The following is a 19,913-nucleotide window of genomic DNA, read 5'->3' on the forward strand; positions in this document are numbered from 1 at the left end:
ACCGCGAAAGTAGACTTCCTCATCGCCCGCCTCAACATGATGCCTGTTTCAGGCCGGAGGGTGTTGATAATCTAGTGCTGCCGGACTCGCCGTCAGCCATTTTTCCAAGTACTCTGGCTGGCGCCATGGGACTGACTTATGATGTGGATTCGTTTTACAGCTTCGAGCCTCTACTTCTTCAATGACTAGAAGTGCGCCAGGGGACTTGAAGACGGCCTGCTTGGAAGTTCGTGGAAGACTCTTTACTGCTTTTTCGTATTATCTGTCTGATATGGATGTGTCACTTGAGATAAACATGAACGGTTCAAAGGTTACATCAGGACATTTTTATGTTCTACATCCATTCATGTCCAGCTTGATCTCACCGTTCTTTACGCGAGGATAAGATATAGAAAGGATATCATGAAGTAAGCTTCATGGACTTTGATTAGTGAAGCCGTGAAGGATTCGAAATTCCGGAGTTGCTGAAAGGAGATGCCGGAGATATAGTGTGGTGACCAATAGAAGAGGGATTTGCCGTTGCTGACATCAGTTTCATCCAGGCTGAGCTCAAGCCGATCGAAATAACCTAGTAAGATCATAGAATGTTCATAATCGGAAACACCTTGTACTTGCTACCTTCAGAAGCAAAACAGGGTGGAACATCAGAGCGGATGTGTATTGCTGATTGACGAATGACCGATCCCGTCGCCCGGAAGGTCCGGAGGACTTCCTAATCTGGTAATCCGGAATGCACCAGGTCTGACACCAAGTCAATGACTCCGATAACTCCACTCTAACGGTGATCGGGAGCATGCCTTAGGCTGATAACCCGTCTAACAGACCCTGAGACGTCAATCTTGTAAGCGGATATGACGGAGCCATTTTTTCTAGACGCTTGGACGCCTGTAGGGTTATCTCTGGGCTAAATGCTGAGTATTCTTTCCGGCACCCGCGGCTCTCCTTGTCTACAACCCATGACCCAATGAATACAATAGACGCCGGACACTTCATTGTAGATCACTTAAATACACTAAGCAATGAACGAAAGCAATACAAAGTACCTAACAAGTCATTCTTACTTATTTTCCTCCTGCAACATACTAATCAACCCCCACACCTTCCCCTCTACCTCCCCAACTGCTCTATCCAACCTTTCCTTTCTCTCCACACCCACCCTCCCGCTTTCCTCACCCGCATAAATTCCCGCCAACCCCGCCAACGGCAACACCATCACCATCGTCGCACTCCCATCCTCTTCCTCCACGAACCCACAATCCAGGGGTACATGCGTGCCTGCATATCTACTCTCTTTGATCATCGCCGCCGCCAGGAGCGGGTTGCCAAAGAGGAAGCGATGGACACGTCGACCTGTTCCTGATTCAGACTCCGATCCCTTAGAGGGTGGTAGGAAGTGGTGTAGCCACGACCCATGGTCGAATTCAGCGAAACATACAAAGTCGGATGGTGTGTTCGTGGACTTGATTAAGTTGATTATTGCCTCGGCATTGGGTTGGGTGCGGAGGATGCCCGGGGGCTGGAGTGCGGGGACGAGGGCGCGGAAACAGTTGAGGATTTTGGGGTAGGGGGTGGGAAAGTGGACGGTTATATGGTTAGCTCTGAATGTTGAGATGCTTGAGACTTCGGGCAAGGACACTGGTGTGGTTGACATGATGAGTCGTGATGAGGTTAGTGGCAGTGAGATGATAATGTTGCATTATTGAGGGGAAATGGAGAAGGATTCACACGTGATTGGTTTGGATATTGTACAGGAGTGTGGCGCTCAGCTGATTTTGTGAAAGTCTGCCTAGAATGATTTATTCAAGCGCTATATTACCCCAGCCGAATTGCCGGTATGCTAATGACAGTTACCGGCCTCGAATCAAATAGCTTGCTGTTACCATCGGGTCTGGTGCGTATGAGCTATTCAAGCATATGTCAGTACACAGCACCGGAATCTGTACGTCTACTCACTGCATGATGGTCCATTCTCTACCTCAAATTGTTTATCTCATAAAGTATTCATATTCAATTGACAAGCCGCGTACTCCCTGCTAAACTTTAACAGTGTCTCAGTCGTGTTCCGGGTATTGTTCTGACGATCGTTGGCGGGTCCAAATTTCGGGCACCCGCAGTCCCACCGTGCCAGATCTTATCATTTTCTTGAATATCGGAGATAGCGGCTAGAAATGGCCAGATATAGAGAAAGAAACCGAATTAGCATCAGCGATGCTATACCACTGTAGGATGGATAATTGACCATCGGCTTGAGATTCCTTTTGCGGGCAACAAGACCGAGCTTGCCGCGACGACACATTCAACTTCTGCACGGCTGGTAGGGGTATGAGATTGTGGAGTAATCTCTGATTTGGTGAAAGATCTGCGTTTCCCTTGTCACTTAAATACTCTCTTGTGACACCATGATGTAGTTAGCCCTGTCTGCTTCCGCTGGTGTTGATGCTAACGGGTTTCAATTTACGATCAGACAATGCCTCGTCATGGAGTGCGTAAAGATGCCCACTTTGTTCCTGTTTCGAAGTAGATCATTGTACCTGCATAGGGCAGGGCCACGTATTACCTTTAACCTTGATTAAGGAGGTCGCTTATACTATAATCCTAATAAATTAGCGAAGTGTATATAGCTTTCGAGATCGTCCTCTCCTTCGATTCAATTCTCCACGCGCTTTCTGAGCCATCGACCAATTCCCTCCTTCTTTCATTCTTCCTCGTTAGTTACCCGCTTAACCATGAGAGTTCACCCGTCCTTCCTAGGCACTCTTGCCCTCAGCGCGAGCACCCTAGCATCCGCCGAGCTCAACGTCCGCACGGTCTACCAATTCGCCTCCAACGACACCTGGCTCGAGAACCTAGCCGTCCGATCTAACGGCCTCATTCTCGCAACCGAGATCGGGCCCCCAGCAAGCCTCCTCTCCTTCGACCCGCGCTCCTCATCCCCAAAGAAGAACGTCATTCACACCTTCTCCAGCGTCCTCGGCCTCTCCGGCATCACCGAAGCAGCCCACGACGTCTTCTACGTAACCGGCGCCAACACCACCAGCGACAACATCTCGGATCCTCCCAAAAACACCACGCACGTCTGGCGCGTCGACTTCACCACCAACCCCGACACCCCTGACATCAAGCTCATCGCCCGCCCCACCGCACCAACCGGCTTCAACGGCCTAGCCGCATTCAACGAGACCATCATCCTCGCCTCAGCCTCGTACCAAGACTCCATCTTCGCCATCGACACAACAACCGGGTATACCTGGGAAGCCATCAAAGATGCGAACCTGATGAGCAGCATCAACGGAATCAAGGTTCAAGATGATTTCGTCTACTGGACTGCAAACGGTGCCCTTTACAGAGCAGAGCTCTACTCAAATGTGACTGCTGGTCCTGGAGAACTTATTGTCCAGTCTACTGCTTTTGACGATTTTGCTGTTGCGCCAGATGGGTTCCGTGCTGCGAGTGGAAGGAAGTTTGCGTATGCGGCTACGGCGGCGATGAATACGATCATGCAGATTAGCTTTGACTTGCAGGGTGGGAGGAACCTGACGAGTGTTATTGCCGGCAGTTTGGATTCTACGGAGGTTGCGGAGCCGACGGGGTGTGCGTTTGGGAGGGGCGAGGGCGAGATGGATTGGTTGTATGTCACTACTGGTGGTGCGAGTGCGGTGAACGTGGATGTGGATGGGGTGGAGGTTGCTGTTGGGGCGCAGTTGTTGGGTATCAAGCTTAATTGAGTGGCATAGCAAGTGATGGTGGAAGTTGGCGTGAAGTAGGGGCAATAGAGGGTCATTATGGTGCAGAGGAAGGGCCCAGAAGAAAGGTGTGTAGGGTGAAAGTACTATTGTTGTCTTAGTGTTGTGGGAGCTATATGTGTACGGCGGGCAATAGGCGTTGTAATGTAGGTAGTTTGAGCAGGCCATAATATACTCTCTGTTCTACGTACATTATTTTGCCTGCTCAATGTTGTATGAGAGAAACTGATGGCTAGAAACACAATCGACATGGCAATCAGTTGTTGTGTGCGGAAATTGGATACAGTAAGACAGTAAATAAAAAGAAATAGACACCAACGAACAGGGGAAGTGTCTTGTCTCTACCACAATTAATTGCTCTTCGAATTTGCCAGCAGCAAAAAGTTACTGAAGCAGAAGATGCGATGGATAGAAAAATGCAAAAAGAGATGGTCCCAGAGGGGCTCGAACCCTCGACTTTGACGTTATTAGCGTCACGCTCTAACCAACTGAGCTATGGGACCCGGTTGTTGAAAACCGCCGCTTCAATGGAGTAGAAGAGGCCCCTTAATGACCCCCCCCACCAAAAATCCAGTTGTGGCTGAAAAGCCTGTCCCGCTCCAAACGGCAGAACATAGTCGACCTCGTCGAAAAAACCTCGAATTTAAACGGATTTAAGGATATACAGCCCCAGAATGGTGCTGTTGATTTCTGTTAAAATGTTGACCGCCCTTGGGGGATGCGGCAGAAAATGGTCGCCGATCCTCCTTCTCTAGTAGAACACTTGCTATTATCGTATCTGCAAATCATTTTCTCTCTTCGCCATGCCACATAGATAATTGTTATCTTGGTGGTTTTTCTTCTTGACACATTTAGACAATTTGCAGTGGTCGCGGGAAATGACTCCGCAGTACAGTGCTGCCAATTAACCCGAATCATCTTTCATATATTTCCCTCGAACTACATCCGTTAACAGTATGGGAGTCCTTTCTGATTTACTAAATTTATCATTTTTATGCCAGTATGAAGCACCGTGATCATACTTCAGCACATATTTGGGCAAATAACGGTGACTTATGAAGGATTACTTTTCAATCATTAAGCATCTCTACATCGTATGCAGATTGTCGGAGCATCGTGCAAGGTGGTTTGTGTTTGGTCCGCTTTGACCCGGATTGCGTTATGCGCGGGGTTATTAAGCAATCAACTTGAACCTCACTGCACCTGCCGTTCATTCGTTTTGACATCAAAGCCACACATCTAGACTATACCAGCAATATGCGGAGTCTGGTGTGCTTGTTAGCCCTGGCTGGGTTTACTACACAGTCGCTAGGGCAGCAGCAGCAACAGCCGCTATTTGCGACCGCCAAGCCCAATGTTGTCTTCATATTAACCGATGATCAAGACGCGCATCTCGGTTCCTTGGATTACATGCCTTATATAAAAAAGCACCTTTTAGACAAAGGAACACACTATCGCAGCCACTACTGTACAACCAGTGTCTGCTGCCCTTCGCGTGTGACCCTGTGGACGGGGAAGCTGGCCCACAATACGAACGTCACGGATGTAAATCCTCCGCATGGTGGGTGTACTATCCATGCTATTGTGATTTGGAAAATCTACTTAACCCGATTACAGGTGGTTATCCCAAGTTCATCTCCCAGGGTCTGAATGACAATTACCTCCCTGTCTGGCTACAGGAAGCCGGGTACAATACCTACTACACTGGTAAACTGTTCAACGTCCACACGGTCGACAACTACAACACCCCTTTCGCAGCTGGGTTTACCGGCAACGTGAGCCAGTATCAATGTCTAACTTAGGCCACTCTCTGATTTGTCGTGCAGGACTTCCTTCTCGATCCGTTCACATACGACTACCTTAACAGTACCTTTCAACGAGACCGGGAACCACCCCAAAGCTACGAAGGCGAATACAGCACCGACGTCCTCGCACAAAAAGCATATCGCCTCCTCGACGAAGCGGTCGCGGCTCAAAAGCCTTTCTTTCTCACAGTCGCTCCCATTGCACCGCATTGCAACGTTTTCATGAATGGAACCGGCTTAGACGCCAACCCTAAATTCAGCTTCAGCGCACCTATTCCCGCCAAGCGGCACGAGCACTTATTCCCCGATGTCAAAGTCCCCCGTACCCCCTCCTTCAATCCGGAAAGCCCCTCAGGCGCCAACTGGATTAAGACTCTCAAGCGACAGAATGATACTAATGTTGACTACAACGATCATTTTTACCGCCAGCGTCTACGGGCCCTCCAGGCCGTTGATGAACTAGTTGATGGCTTATTTACACGCTTGAAGGAATATGATATTCTCGACAACACATATGTAGTCTATACTAGCGATAATGGCTACCATGTTGGCCAACACCGACTCCAGCCGGGCAAGTCGTGTGGATATGAGGAAGACATTAATGTTCCCTTGATAGTCCGTGGTCCCAATGTTGCCCAGAATGTATCTACGGATATTGTTACAACACATACGGACCTTGCTCCCACCTTCCTCGATTTGTTAGGCATACCTCTCCGGGAGGATTTCGATGGCGACCCCATCCCTTTGACAGAGAACCAGATAGATGAGGCCCATGACGAGAGACAAGAGCATGTCACAGTTGAATATTGGGGATATGCTGCGGGAGAGGGTATATACGACTGTGCGTACCCTTCTCCCACACTCCATTCTCTAACTATAAGCGTGCTAATCAGGTCACTAAAAGTTGATCTATCTGCATACAACAATACATACAAAGCTCTCCGCATCAAAGGTAGTGAATATAACCTCTATTACTCTGTTTGGTGTAACAACGAGCATGAACTCTACGATATGACTGTAAGTGATCCCGCTAATTTATTGCCTTTCGGAATCTAACCAAAGAGACAGAATGACCCTCATCAACTCCACAACCTCCTTTCTACAAATGGTCTTCCAAATGCGACCTCTCACATTATCCTGAACGTTGATCTTTCCAAAGTCGTTCAGCGACTTGACTCCCTTCTACTGGTGCTCAAGTCCTGTAAGGGCCAGGTATGTGTCAGGCCATGGGATGCCTTGCATCCGCGCGGGGAGGTCACGACGTTGAGAGACGCACTGGATGTGCGCTACGATTATTACTACGAGATGGAACAGACAACTCGGGTCCAGTTTGACGAGTGTGCGCGCGGGTATTTTCTGGATGCGGAGGGCCCACAGTTTGGTCAAGGGACTGAGTATGGGGTTCTTCGGGATGGATTGCCATGGTATGAGTGGGTTTGAATGTGCAGGAGAAGTCTCGAGGGTAATTATTGTTACACATCTGACGACATTTGCCTGCATGGGTTGTGTTGTGTAACGTCAATCATATAAAATAATCAGATAACAAAGCAGCGTGACAACGAGCTGGTATAATAATCCTCAATCTCCATAAACAAGCCACTATTCTGTCTACTATATTATAATAATTACTTTAAATTGAAATAATTAAATACTATATAAATAATTTATATTTAAGTAAACTAAGTATTAACTTTATCTAGATATTTAAGATAATTATAGCCTTTCTTATTATAATTATTACAGTATAGTAACTGATATTAAGTATATTTTATTATTTATATAGTCTTAATATTTTTTTTCTGAGTAATATAATATACAGTAAAATTATTTAATATATTTTCTTTTTATAAAAAATATTTTAAGATTTTTTTTTATTCTTTTTATATTAATTTACTGTACAGAGTTAATCTAATTCCTGTTAAAGTAGTATAATATTTTATATTATTATTTTTATATTTTTATAAATCTTTTCGAGTGCTTGATTAGTAATAAATAAAAATAATTTAATTTTTTATAATATTTTAATCTTTTTTTTTAATAATTTAATTAATAAAGAGTCAAAGACGTTTTATTAAGATATATAAATTAATTAAATAATAATATTAAAAATAATAAAAATATTTAATCTAAATTTTTAAAATATTAGAGTACTCTTTGAGAATTATATAAAGAAAATTTTATTATAATAAAATCTTATTTTATATTTATTATATTCAATACTTTTAGATATATCTTTTTAAAATAATATAAAAAATCTTTTTTTATATATAATAAATATTTTAATTAATTATATTTTTAATTTAACAGCCGTACAGGGTCTTTAGTAATATAAAATAAATAATATTAAATAATTAAAATTTATAGAAAAAATAAGATAATATATATAAAAGAATAATTAATTTTTTTTTATAATATTAATTAAATTTAACAGTTGAATAGCTTCCATGATTATTAAGAATAAGAAGATAATACTAGTCTATTATTTTAAAAATTATATAAATATTAAAATATAAAAGCTAGTTAAATATAAGTTTATTATTTATTTATTTATTATTATTAATATTAATTTATTAATTATTAAAAATAATTTTAAATTATTTCTCTTATTATATTTTATTTATAAAAATAATTTATAAAGATAATATACTTTCTTTAATATTAATTATAATAATTAGAATAATTCATTTATAATTTCCAGATTATATAAATCTTATATTTATTTAATATAATTCAGTACCACAGATAACTTTTATAGTTAATATTATTTTTATTTAAAAATTTATTTTATTTATATTATAAGTATTATGTTCAAGAATTCTATATTTTTATATAATATTTTATATTAATTTAAATTATTAATTTATAACTTTGACATTCTTGTATTTCGCATATTAATAATTAAAATATTGAGTATATTTAGACTTCAATTTAATTTAGTAATATTAAATAAATTAATTAATTTAATATTTATTAATAAAGATATTTTTTAACTTTAATTTTAATACTAGAAGGATTTCTGCAAGATATTATATTTTAATAATAATAAGTAAATAATCTTATAAATTTAATTTAAAAATTCTATATTTTAAAATTAATTTATTATTATTAAATAATTTTCTTAAATTTACCTCTACTTCCATGCAAGATTTAATATTATTTAAATAATTTTTTAGAGTATTTATCTTAATATTAAATACTGCAGTATATATTTTTTTAGTAGTAAATTAACTGTAATTAAAAATTTTGTAAATAAGTACTAGTCTTTTATTTTAAGAAAGATTCTTCATGCATTTGAATAGCTTTAATATTAACTGAATTAAGCAAGGTTAAATATATCACGTGTTGTGTTATATAAAGGTTTGAAGTGGTGAAGATTACCGCACCGGCTCATTATCACGCTGCTTTATTGTCCGGTTACGTTACTTGATCCGAGTTTTGTGGCTACTTATGATATGCGAACTAATGAGAAAACGGGTCTTTCCCCGCGGAACGCGTTGTTTCACGCATATGAGCCATTCATATTGAGGTTAGGCATCGGCCTATCTCGATTTTCTCTTGTAATTACTGTAAAAAATGGGGTGTTGACGCGTTGTTTCTGTAGACCGCCAAGGCCTCAGGCAGGAATCGATATATCCACATGACAAGTCGAACATGCTAGGGGGTAGCACCTGCATACTAGCATTGAACTCTGAAGAAAGCAGATAGCATTTTTGAGATCAAATTGGCTTAGTCTATTAGCCTATACTGCAATACATCATATGAGGAACCTTGAAATATTCCAAGAGTTGCATGCCTTGTTCAACTCAATGCCAAGACTGGGGATAGAAGCCGAGTCAGCCCCGTCCGGAACGGTCGGGTAAGCCATCATGCGGTCCAACGTGTATTCCAGGTGCCTGCGAAGACTGTAATCTTGTAGGTAAACATACCAGTGTATCTAGTACGAAGATAGGGAGTATATATCGGCTACATCAGCCCATCTCCGAATCTGTCATTGTCTTCAACCCCGGAAGACGTGCAGGAACCAGGCCTGCTAAGCACGGGAGACAGGAGTGGGTCACCGGCGCGGTGGAGCCCCCGAAGGAGCCGATTTATTATTATTCCAGCCCGTCTGCGAATCTCCCCATTCTCTCTCTTCCCCAACTCCCCATATTCCAGTTGTCAGGAACGCTCGCGACAATGGATTCCGCAATCTCGCCTTTTTGGGGTGAACCAACCTCTTATTTGAAGTATGACTTTGAATCTCCAGTCAATTGACGTGCGAAGTGTAGACTAACCAATGTCAATAGCTTTTGTGAAGAGGTCCGTCTAAGGCAACCGCAATCTGGTCTTTTCTTGGTCTTCAATCGTAATCGCTGATTCGTCCTTTAGGACTATGTAGTTACGCGATATGTTGCGGAGTTTATCAATACGCTCAGCAGCTTTGTTTACAGTATGTTTACTCTTGTATAATGGTAGTGCCATTACTGACACGTCTATTTAGTTCTATATGGGATCTACGGTCTCCGGCAGCTCCACAGCAGACATCAAACCGGGTCGCGCTCAATCCTATACTGCGGATTGATTGGCGTCGGTGTCTGCTCTGCTGGCTACCATATGACTTTGAAATATCACACTCAGATGTGTACGGTTCCCTCCTATCCTCCGGTCAACCCGAAATGGTTTGGGCTAATCCATCTCCAACAGCGGATGAGCTTTCCATGCACCTCCTCACCACTCCACTCCTTTATCGCATTCTCTCTTTCCAGGCCACCCCTCAGTACACGAAAACTGTAGGAATCATTCTCTCTGTACTATTCACAATCGTCATGGTTGTCCACATGGTCATGGACGAGTTCTTGCTCCACGCCGTGACATTCGGGACCGCTGTGTATTTGATCGCGACTCGCACGCTCAAGATCATTCCTCGGGAGATCCCGGATGTCGAGGATCGCAAGAGAATTCAGAACGTGGCGCTATTTGGGTGCGGTATGTTATTTATCATTTATTTATGGCTTATCAACCGAGGCTATAGCCAACACTGACATTTTCCTATAGCGAGCTTCATCTTCGGATACCTTGTCTGGCTGGTTGACGAGTGGGTGTGTCAGTCTCTGATCGGTGCCAGACACGCGGTCGGGCTGCCCGTGGCGTTCTTGCTTGAGTTGCATGGCTGGTATGTAGATCTTTCTCCATTGTCTGGGATAAGCTTGGGGTTCGGCTAACTGGTAATACAAGGTGGCATGTCTTTACTGCGATTGGTGGGTATATCGCTGTGGCGATTATTGATTTGATTACTTCCGGAAACTTGCAACGGGACTCGGTTGCACAGCTCGCGTGGCCGTTGCCGACTGTTGCGAGGTTGCTTGGGCCGGCTGAGGGAGAGATGAAGTGGGAGTAGGACTGTTCAAGTGAATGGTGTTGTGTGGCAGGGGAAGAGTACAAGTAACTGAACGGAGGATTGAGCGGCTGATGCGGGCGAAGTGGTAGAGATATGGATGATTCTTCTAGATACTCATAGAACCGTAAGGGTGTGTTGTGCTAGCCATTCTAAAAGTGTTGGCAGAACGTCACAAGTAAACGAGTGATAGTCCGGAAAAGGCAAATACTCTATATTTAGAAAATTTCTTGTCTTAGGGTCGAGTACACGGACTCTAAGCTCAAGGCGGGGCATAATTGTTCCACGTATGCAGTGATTTACTATAGGGTTGGGTCAACCAGTAACCCGGAATTCCAAAGCGCACTGCAGCCCTTGGGTGGAGCTTGGAGAATAAACACTGATACGATGCTATATGATCCTTGCAAGCGGTTACTGAAGTGCCACTGTTTGATCTCTAAAATTACAAGCCAGGATGGTAATTGGAAATTCAGCGTCCCCTATGTTTTCGTGGTTGAAACGCTCATGCTTTTTCACAGGCTTCTACCATATTCTATTATTGGGAACCTTGGTTTTGTACGTAAATAAAATAATTCTTATTCGCAAATGAAAATCTATGTGTCAGCATAGTCTGGCTCTGGGGAAAAATGCAAGGTGCCAATAATTGAGCTTTTGCCTATCAAAACTAGAGAGCTGGCGGACAGGAGATCAACAGATTGTGGACGAAAGTCAGCTGGGATAGCCACAATTTTCTTCTCATTGTAAGTCACCCATTTCAGATCCTCTTCAAACGTGTACATTGCCAGGTCTTTCCAGTTTAGCAAGAGCGGCTGTCGGTTTGAGATATTACTGTAGCATAGTAATTTTTTGATCGGGTTTTCCTTTGCCATATCCCATATAAGAATGGTGATAACGTCTCTTGCTGCCAGTCGAGTATCGTCTGGCGCAAAAGTCAGAGAAAAAAGGGATGTCGAATAGCCAGCATGCTTCGTAAGCACTTCTCCGGTTCTCAGATCTGAGATCTTCACATGCCCCCTTTCACAACCTATCGCGATCTGCTTCCCGCTATGCGAAAAGGCAATGGCTGTAATTTGATCGCACCCAAAGTCGATATCATACTGTGTTGGCTCCTTGCCAAGGCTCCAAACTGTCATAAGTCCGGCTGACGATGATGCCACCATGTCACCATTTGGTGAGAAAGCAAGTATCTCACTTTTCGGCAGAGATTTTGGGCTAGCTCGTTCTTCCTTACCCGTAGCACTGTCGTATACCCGCAAAATGCCATCATTACCGTGGATGGCCACTCTCTTGCTATCTGGCGAAAAAGCAGTCGTCACGCCAAGTAAGGTCTCAAGAAGAATGCTGGGTTTCCATGTTATGGTACTGAACAACTTAAAGTAGCCATTATTATTGACAAAAGCTATGTATTTGTTGTCTGGCGAGAATGCGGCAAACCGGCCAATTTCTTCTGTTAGTCTGTGTTGGAGTTTGCCAGTGGCGAGATCCCATATTTCAGACACATCACTGTATCTAGTGAGCATAGCTGTTTCCCCACTGGGAGAAAAGAGAGATGTGTGTATACTTCCATACGTATTGATTGGTGACGCTGGTGGTTGGCCTACTTTGCTCAAGCCATGGAGATCCCATATTCGCACTGCTTGCTCGCGTCCTGTTAAGGAGACTAGTTTGCGACCATCAGGGGAGAAGGTAAAACTCCTGACTTCATCAGAGTAACCATGTAGTCGATGGATAATGTGGCGAGTAGTCAGGTCCCATATTTCTAACGTCCCTGCATATGTGCTCGCTGCCAGCTGGGTGCAATCGGGTGAAAAGGCTATTTCTCCGACATAGCCGAATTCGATTTCTCCAACATAGCCAAATTCGATTTCTATTACCTCCTCAGGTCCCCTTTCTGGATCACATACCAGTACCTTGTTATAATCGGTCCTAAGGGCGATCTTTCTGAGATTCGAAGAAAAGACAGCATGAAACCAGTAATCATCTCTCACCTCCCAGGCGAATATTTCTTCGGTATCACAAACCTCACTGCCACGAGGAATGATCTTACTCAACCTGATACGACCGTCTGAGCATGACGCAATGAGCTCTTCGTTGGGTGACAAGATCCATCTTTCAAACTGACCCTCTATAATCTTAGTCACGCCAAACTCAGGGTCCCAGAGACACACTGCTTGGTTATGTTTTTGAAGGAACGCAACTCTTCTTGAGCCAGGCAATGATTTAATAGCCGCAACGTCACTGACACCGACCGGTATATTTTCTCGTCGATCCAGGTGCCCCGAAACAATATCGAAAGTATTGACAGTGTGATCTTTATAGACTGCCATTATATTCCTGCCATTGGGATAAAATGATACTCCCAAAACTTCTTTCTGCCCAGGACTTAGACCATGGTCTTGTAGTACTTGCTCCAGTTCGCCAGTGATTAGATTCCAGACCATTACATTACCAAATAGAGTACCAGCTGCGACCTTGGTTGAATCAGGAGAGAAGTTTGCACATCGTGGCTCCCCGCACCGGAGTATACGCTCAGCTTGGCCCCATGAATCGTGAGTAGTAGATGTAAGTCTTATCCACCGGGGAGACTCTTTCTGATATTGCTTTCGTAGCACACTTGATGGTGGGGAGAAAATAAGGGCAGAGTAATAGATCTGAAGCGGAGCCTCGGCAATGTCAATGCCATGATGGTTGATGAATTGTCTCCCATCATCAACAAATTCGAAAAGTTCTGGATAGTCCCCAGGCTGCTCCTCATGTCAATATGCCTACAGGGAGATGCCGGGACAGTACTCACGGCAACTCGAGTCTTCAGTTCAGTCATCGTGGGACTGGCATGTGACATCCTCCTCGTCAGACTTAGAACCTCTAGCCAGTGGGTGAAATGCTCTTTCAAGAAGTTCATGAGTTGTGTGGTTTCCTTTGTTTGAATAGACCCCGCACAGTTGATATGGGTACCCCAGTTCCAACAGGCATACTGGACCTCATGGGAAAGATGCTTGTTGATGATTTCCTGCGATACCTCAACCGCTGCAGTTCCTGGATGTTGAATATTGCAAATATTTCTGCGCAGGCTGCCCTGCTCACGAAGAACATCCATGCATCGATGGAAAAGTGTCTTATTTGCTTCCTTCTCGTCAATGAGGAGGTTCTCATCATCGCATCGATTTGGATCGACAAGAAAGTCACGAAAGGAAAGATGGAAGATTGAAACCTGCGAGTCGTCATCTTCGGGCACAACCAGGACTGACTTCAGATTTTTGAGCATTATTCTGATGTTTCCGCAGGGTTCTCGGAGAAGCGTGGCAAGATTACGCAGTGAGAGGGCGTCTGGCATGGTGATGACTGACCCAACTACTAGCTGGAACAGAGGAATCAGATATATACTATCTGAACCGCGCTCTGTGATTGCCTGCTTCAAGACGAATTTGTACATTTCATCAATATCTTTGGTAAGAGAAACATGCTGCTTATTCGTATTGAGCAACAAATCCAAGGTAGCGTCGAGGAACTCAGTAGCCTCAAGCAATCGACAGGCAGTCGCTGCGGCGATGAACAATCGTCCACATCGTTCAATAAGTTTTTCTGCTCGTTCTTTGCCAGGCCACGCTTCCTGGGTCCTGCCATTAGGCTGCTTTATTAAAGCAATCTCGGAAAGTTTGTCCTCGAGGAAGATACGGATGTCTCGTTCTGTGGTCAGGTCTCCAGTACCATCAATCATTACATCATAATAAGTCGTTGAGGGAATCTGTGTGAATCCATCAGCCAGATAATCCTCTGGTCTGCTGGTCACAAAGATCCGTAGCCGAACTTTTTTTAGCGTTTTCGCTGTCGCCAAAAGCTTTAAGATGCTCTGAGCATATATACGTCCGTTCTGGCATTCATCCAATGCGTCAATCACAAGGACTAAAACCATCGGATGCGAGAATTTGTCACTCAGCGCAGAAAGGGGTTCAAGAAGGAGACATCGCCATTGTTGATCTAGAGACTGTTGAGCCACACCATGCTTTTGCTGGATGGAATCTTTCAAGGGGGCTGCAAAGCCAGGGAGCACATCTGCTAATTGTCGGGCCAGAGTGGGAAAGAGTCTATCCGGATCTGCTCGATCGGCATTGCTTCTCGAGAAGAAAAATGAGGCGCCAAGAAGAAGCTGATCATTGAACATCTTGGCCGCAGTCCGAGCAATGGTAGACTTGCCAGTGCCTGCCATGCCTCTAAGCCAAAAGATGCAGTTGTTATCACCTCCATTTCCCCATCTTTGAATTTCACGGAGAATCTGTTTCCGGGTATCTTCATGGCAGTATGGTGGAGGGGGCATGTCCTTCCTATAAGTATCAAATGCAGCATATTCGGCTTCCGGCAGTCCCCTAATCAAGGCGTCCTGTGTGAGGAGCTAATTGCAATGGTTAACGAAAAGCCCGCTGGTACGACTGTTCAACACACCTTGATCTCCTCGTGAGCTTTTCTACTCTCATCCAAAGTTGACTTCACAGTCTGCCGCAGGCGGGACATCTGATCATCAATGCTTGTAATTATCTTCTGATTGAGCTTTCCCAAATCCGAAGTGATACTATCTTCCGTATTCTTCATACTCGTAAGCATGGCCGTCCAATTGTCTTTCAGAACGGCGTCCCTTAGAAGACGCTTGATGGAAGGACGAGAGTACTGGGCCACCAGCGAAATCTGATATTTTAAAGACTGTGAATAAAGGTCAATCATCTTGTCTTTCACCCGAGAAAGGATTCCCTGATATTCAGATGACTGATCCCTAGAGATTAAAGGGGTCGTTTCTATGAGTCGACAACGAACCAAGATGTCAGAAATATCTTTCAGCCCAGCCTTGGCGGTATCAAACTGTGTCAGTGCATTATCTAGCAACTATAATCAAAGGTTAGCAGCCTAGTATTCAGCACCAAGGCGTAAAGGACAAGCTTAATCTGTATCTGTGAAAAGTCTCGGCAACGGCGATGTTGCAACAAGTATTGATTGAAATGACATACCGGGAAAAATCCTGCCACGCAACCCCATGCCAGAGCTGCATGAGGTTCTGCACTAACGGTCGCTGTGATAATATCCTTGAACATCTTGACCGTGCAGAATATCTCAGACACTTTGTCCCTAACGACTCGGCCCCTAACGACCAGTTTTGCATTCTGTATCACATCCAGTTTGCCCTTGACAATATCCTGCAGCTTTTCAAGATCGCCCGTATTGCCCCTTTCATCGGCATCGTCATTGCTCGTGCCTTGCTCGTATTGACTGACCTCGGCCTCTACCAAAAGCTTGACAAAGTGGGCCATGACGTTTTTGTTCACTTCCTGCTCGACCTTCCGGTAAGCTGCTTCCCAAAGGCCGTTGCGCTGCGTTTTATCATGCAATTGCTGGCTCAGTTCCTCCGGCTCGACTTTGCTAAGAAGCTCAGTATGAGCCTCCTTCTTATCCACCATTGCCTTTTTGTCTGTCGTCTCTTTCATTTCCCTCGTCTCTTTCTTGTCCGCCATCTCCTTCTTTTCTTCGTGGCTAGTCTCGAGGTCGACATTCTTGCTTTCGGTTTCCGGGTGGCAATGAAATATAGGTTCATCTGGCAGAGCCTGGACTGTGTTGGCGGGTTGAAAGCGACTTTGTGATTCTTGTCTCAGTGCAGACGAAGCAGGCGAAGCAGTCGAAGAGGAAGGTTCGACTTTTGGTGACTACGCCAATAACGTTAACCACACTCGGTTCTGGCTGGTCAAATGTCTATGCTTTACCTCCTCGGCGGCTTTATTTCGCTTCTTCCAGGTGCTAGGCATGAAAATGCCTGTCAGGGTCTCCTTACAGGTCATTTTGCTCGCCTCAGTTGCGGAAAAATGTGGGTTGACGATGGGTGCGTTTCGGATTCGGAGCGGGGTCAGGAAGTGGTGGGTGAGAATTAAGCGCCTGGAAAAAGCAATTCCGCGTAGCCCCCTGCTCTACACCGTGATCAATGCACCTATTGACTGTAAATAACTTTTTGATAACAATGATGATATTATTTGTCGCAATTCCAACGATATTACTTCTTTTCACTTTTCTTGCACTGTCACTTTGGTTCCCTTTGTTCCTTGCTGTGCATATTACTTATTTCGAATAGACTGCGCCTGTATATCTGACCATTATCAGATCTTGTCTGTAAAAATTGTCCCTCGATGAGCTCTGAGTGTCAAATTAGATGACCCTGGATAAGCTTTCGCGATAGTATCACAGAAGCAAAATCCACTGCGCCACTGTAGCACATCCATTGTTTTAACTTTGAGAACCACATTCCCATATAAATCAAACCGCTTTCATCCCGAGAGTGGGGGTCTTACCGCTATTCCTCGGTCTGTCATAGGCAGATGCCTGGTATCCGCCCTCATCTTGAGATCCAACCCCATGAATTAGCAACACCTTGTTAGACAAGACCGTAGGCCAACAGCATCTCCGGTGCTTCGTTGAATCCGACGCTAATATTGCTCGGAGAAATACCCAGAGATTCTCCATATTGCTCCTACTCGTGCAAACGGCCTAGCATATAAGACTCAAGACTGCGACTAGCGTGACTCACTAGTACCACAGATCCATGCATCCCAACCCTTGTAGTTCGAATCTCACGATTCATTGTCCTCATAGGTATCATTCTATATTTGGTGGCATTGTAATTCATGCTTGTCTCGGCAAATCATCGATCTTTTGATTTTGACCTTGACACGCGATCCCGGCCCGAACCGCGCAGCAATCACTAAGATTTTTGCGATCAATTTCGAATCTAAATGGGGACTCTGGGGGATTCATGGGGTTTACAAGCAATTTCACAATTTATCAATCAGTGGGCTAATAGCTTCCAATGGGAGTCAGCCGACTGCGTAAGTGTTAGCAGCGCTGAATCATTCCTCGTATCCTCGGGATTAGTTTGCGTGGCGACTATTCATGCATGAAGCCTTTACCGGATTTGGACTATCTAGTAATGACTAGTAGATTGATCTTGCAGCACTAGTGCTATCGCTTACACTTTTGCTACACACCCCCGGAGATAAGTATCGACGGGAGTCTGTCCTCATACCTCGTTGCCGGTATATCCTCTATCATCGTCTTTTGTTACACTCCTACGTTATGATCCCCACAGACACCCTTCTTGGGTTCCTGCGTGCAAGCATGGAGAACATGTTGGGTTACACCTCGATGCCAGTTCCCGTCCTTATATCGCTGGCTTTAGGCCTCTCCCTTCTCTTACTTCGGAAATTCACATATAAGGACACGGCCCTCAATCCAAAGAGACCCTTCGAGCTCACGTCTACCAGAGTCAAGCAGGAATTCTTCTTCAATGCTCAGAGGCTATTACGGGATTGGTTTGCAACCCACCCCAACACGCCAGTACCTTTGCATACCGATGTTGGGAAAATGACAATGCTTCCCCCGAGTATGGCGAACGAGATTCGGAATAACGAGAATCTGAGCTTCTCCCGATGGGCTATGAAGGTATTCTTTGCCTTTTCAATATTTGCAGTTGCACAACTTGCTTGCGTGGAAGACTAAGAAGGCCTCAGGCATTCCATGGAAATTTACCTGGATTCGACGGATTCCGTGAAAGTGGCCAAGACTCGGGGATTGTCCAGGCTGTTATTGCAAATGACCTGACGAAGTACTTGAGTATGTCACCCAATCTCACCAATAGTGAAGTTTGTGCATCTTCACATACTGATTTTCAATCCGGATTCCTTACAGATAAGGTCACCGAGCCCCTTGCCGATGAAACTTCCGTGGCCGTCCGTGAGCTGTTAACCGATAACGATGGTAGACGATCTCTATTCTTTGACCTGCCAGTGGGAAAGCTGATGAGTGTATTGTTAGAATGGCATACAATCCACTTGAGTGGTGTAATAGTGGCTCTCATTTCCCGCATCTCCTCTCGTGTTTTTCTTGGGGAGAAGCTGTGCCGAAATGAAGAATGGCTGCGAATCACTCAAAGCTATACCATAGATGGCTTCCTAGCGATGACAGAACTCCGCATGTGGCCTGCAGCTATTCACCCCATCGTACACTGGTTCTTGCCCCGATGTCGCAAGCTCAGGTCTCAGGTGAGTACAGCTCGGAAGGTCATGCGGCCAATACTGGAGGAGAGGCGTCAATTAAAGGAAGGCGTTCAAGCAGAGGGTAAACAGTCACCAATATTTGATGATGCTATTGAATGGTTCGAAAAGGCCGCGAAGGGTCGGCCTTATGATCCAGTCGGCGCGCAGCTGATCGTTTCTGTTGGGGCTCTCCATACAACTTCGGACCTGACGTGTCAGACAATGACCCATCTCGTACAAAATCCGGAGATTTTGGAGCCTTTACGCAAGGAAATTATAGATACTCTCAACAATAAGGCTGGAAAAAGACCGCTCTGTACAACATGAAATTGTTGGATAGCGTTATCCGAGAGAGCCAAAGACTGAAACCAGTCACCAATGGTAAGTAGAGCATCATTCTATCCGTTCTCATACCTCCAGAAATTTGACTGAATATTTGTATATAGTCTCAATGCGCCGGATGGCTCTTAAAGAAGTCAAGCTCTCCGATGGGACGGTCATCCCGAAGAATGGCATGCTTGCGGTATCGGCACACAAGCTATGGGATGACGACACCTACGAAAATGCGACCTCCTGGGACGGATACCGGTTTTATAAGATGCGCGATGATCCTGAGCGACAGACTCAGGCACAACTTGTTACAACCGCCCCGGAGAACTTGGCTTTTGGACATGGCAAACATGCATGTCCTGGACGCTTCTTTGCTGCCAATGAAGTGAAGATTGTATTAATCTATCTCCTCCTGCGGTATGACTGGAAGCTGTTGGAAGGGACGGTACCAAGGATTTTCTCTGGTGGGTTTGGCATGGCACTTGACCCGACTCTGAAAATGGAGGTTAGAAGGCGCCGCGAGGAGATGGAAATATAGAGCACGCAGCCGGTATCAATCACAAGGGGGCCCGAGTCATGAAGAGAGAAATATTGGCTA

The 19,913-nt window shown here is 44.6% G+C and overlaps 5 protein-coding genes and 1 non-coding gene across 6 annotated transcripts; 3 read left to right on the forward strand and 3 right to left on the reverse strand.

The window, feature by feature from the left end:
• Nucleotides 1-903: 903 nt before the first annotated feature.
• On the reverse strand, nt 904-1,739 carry BO88DRAFT_445311 (uncharacterized protein). The gene has a single exon (XM_025710197.1). It carries the CDS (start codon nt 1,649-1,651, stop codon nt 1,058-1,060), a length of 594 nt encoding a protein of 197 aa, XP_025560699.1. The 5' UTR covers nt 1,652-1,739; the 3' UTR covers nt 904-1,057.
• Nucleotides 1,740-2,726: 987 nt separating this feature from the next.
• BO88DRAFT_467156 (uncharacterized protein) lies at nt 2,727-3,756 on the forward strand (the record flags this gene model as incomplete). The annotated part of the gene is made up of 1 exon (XM_025711497.1): nt 2,727-3,756. One exon carries the CDS (start codon nt 2,727-2,729, stop codon nt 3,723-3,725), a length of 999 nt encoding a protein of 332 aa, XP_025560700.1. The 3' UTR covers nt 3,726-3,756.
• A 416-nt stretch (nt 3,757-4,172) lies between these two features.
• Nucleotides 4,173-4,246, reverse strand: BO88DRAFT_t202. The gene has a single exon. It is a non-coding gene; the product is annotated as a tRNA-Ile (tRNA).
• Nucleotides 4,247-5,000: 754 nt separating this feature from the next.
• On the forward strand, nt 5,001-10,925 carry BO88DRAFT_345219 (arylsulfatase; the record flags this gene model as incomplete). Its single annotated transcript, XM_025703286.1, has 8 exons — nt 5,001-5,304; nt 5,361-5,518; nt 5,570-6,565; nt 6,617-6,972; nt 10,029-10,114; nt 10,232-10,513; nt 10,583-10,700; nt 10,763-10,925. 8 exons carry the CDS (start codon nt 5,001-5,003, stop codon nt 10,923-10,925), a joined length of 2,463 nt encoding a protein of 820 aa, XP_025560701.1.
• Nucleotides 10,926-11,515: 590 nt separating this feature from the next.
• Nucleotides 11,516-16,765, reverse strand: BO88DRAFT_467160 (WD domain-containing protein; the record flags this gene model as incomplete). Its single annotated transcript, XM_025711498.1, has 5 exons — nt 16,667-16,765; nt 15,920-16,609; nt 15,363-15,797; nt 13,717-15,312; nt 11,516-13,666 (listed from the first exon to the last, which is right to left on the reverse strand). The coding sequence occupies exons 1-5, from the start codon at nt 16,739-16,741 to the stop codon at nt 11,516-11,518; spliced, it is 4,947 nt and encodes a 1,648-aa protein (XP_025560702.1). The 5' UTR covers nt 16,742-16,765.
• A 1,303-nt stretch (nt 16,766-18,068) lies between these two features.
• BO88DRAFT_427504 (cytochrome P450) lies at nt 18,069-19,853 on the forward strand (the record flags this gene model as incomplete). The annotated part of the gene is made up of 6 exons (XM_025709016.1): nt 18,069-18,392; nt 18,461-18,563; nt 18,639-18,707; nt 18,765-19,219; nt 19,294-19,366; nt 19,432-19,853. The coding sequence occupies 6 exons, from the start codon at nt 18,069-18,071 to the stop codon at nt 19,851-19,853; spliced, it is 1,446 nt and encodes a 481-aa protein (XP_025560703.1).
• Between the last annotated feature and the right edge of the window lie 60 nt (nt 19,854-19,913).

Source organism: Aspergillus vadensis (genome assembly GCF_003184925.1).
Source record: "Aspergillus vadensis CBS 113365 unplaced genomic scaffold BO88scaffold_19, whole genome shotgun sequence".
In the NCBI taxonomy this organism is placed as follows: Eukaryota; Fungi; Ascomycota; class Eurotiomycetes; order Eurotiales; family Aspergillaceae; genus Aspergillus; species Aspergillus vadensis.

Excerpts from the sequence above, each read along its gene's own strand:
- BO88DRAFT_445311 (XM_025710197.1), bottom strand. The coding sequence starts at position 1,651 with ATGTCAACCACACCAGTGTCCTTGCCCGAAGTCTCAAGCATCTCAACA.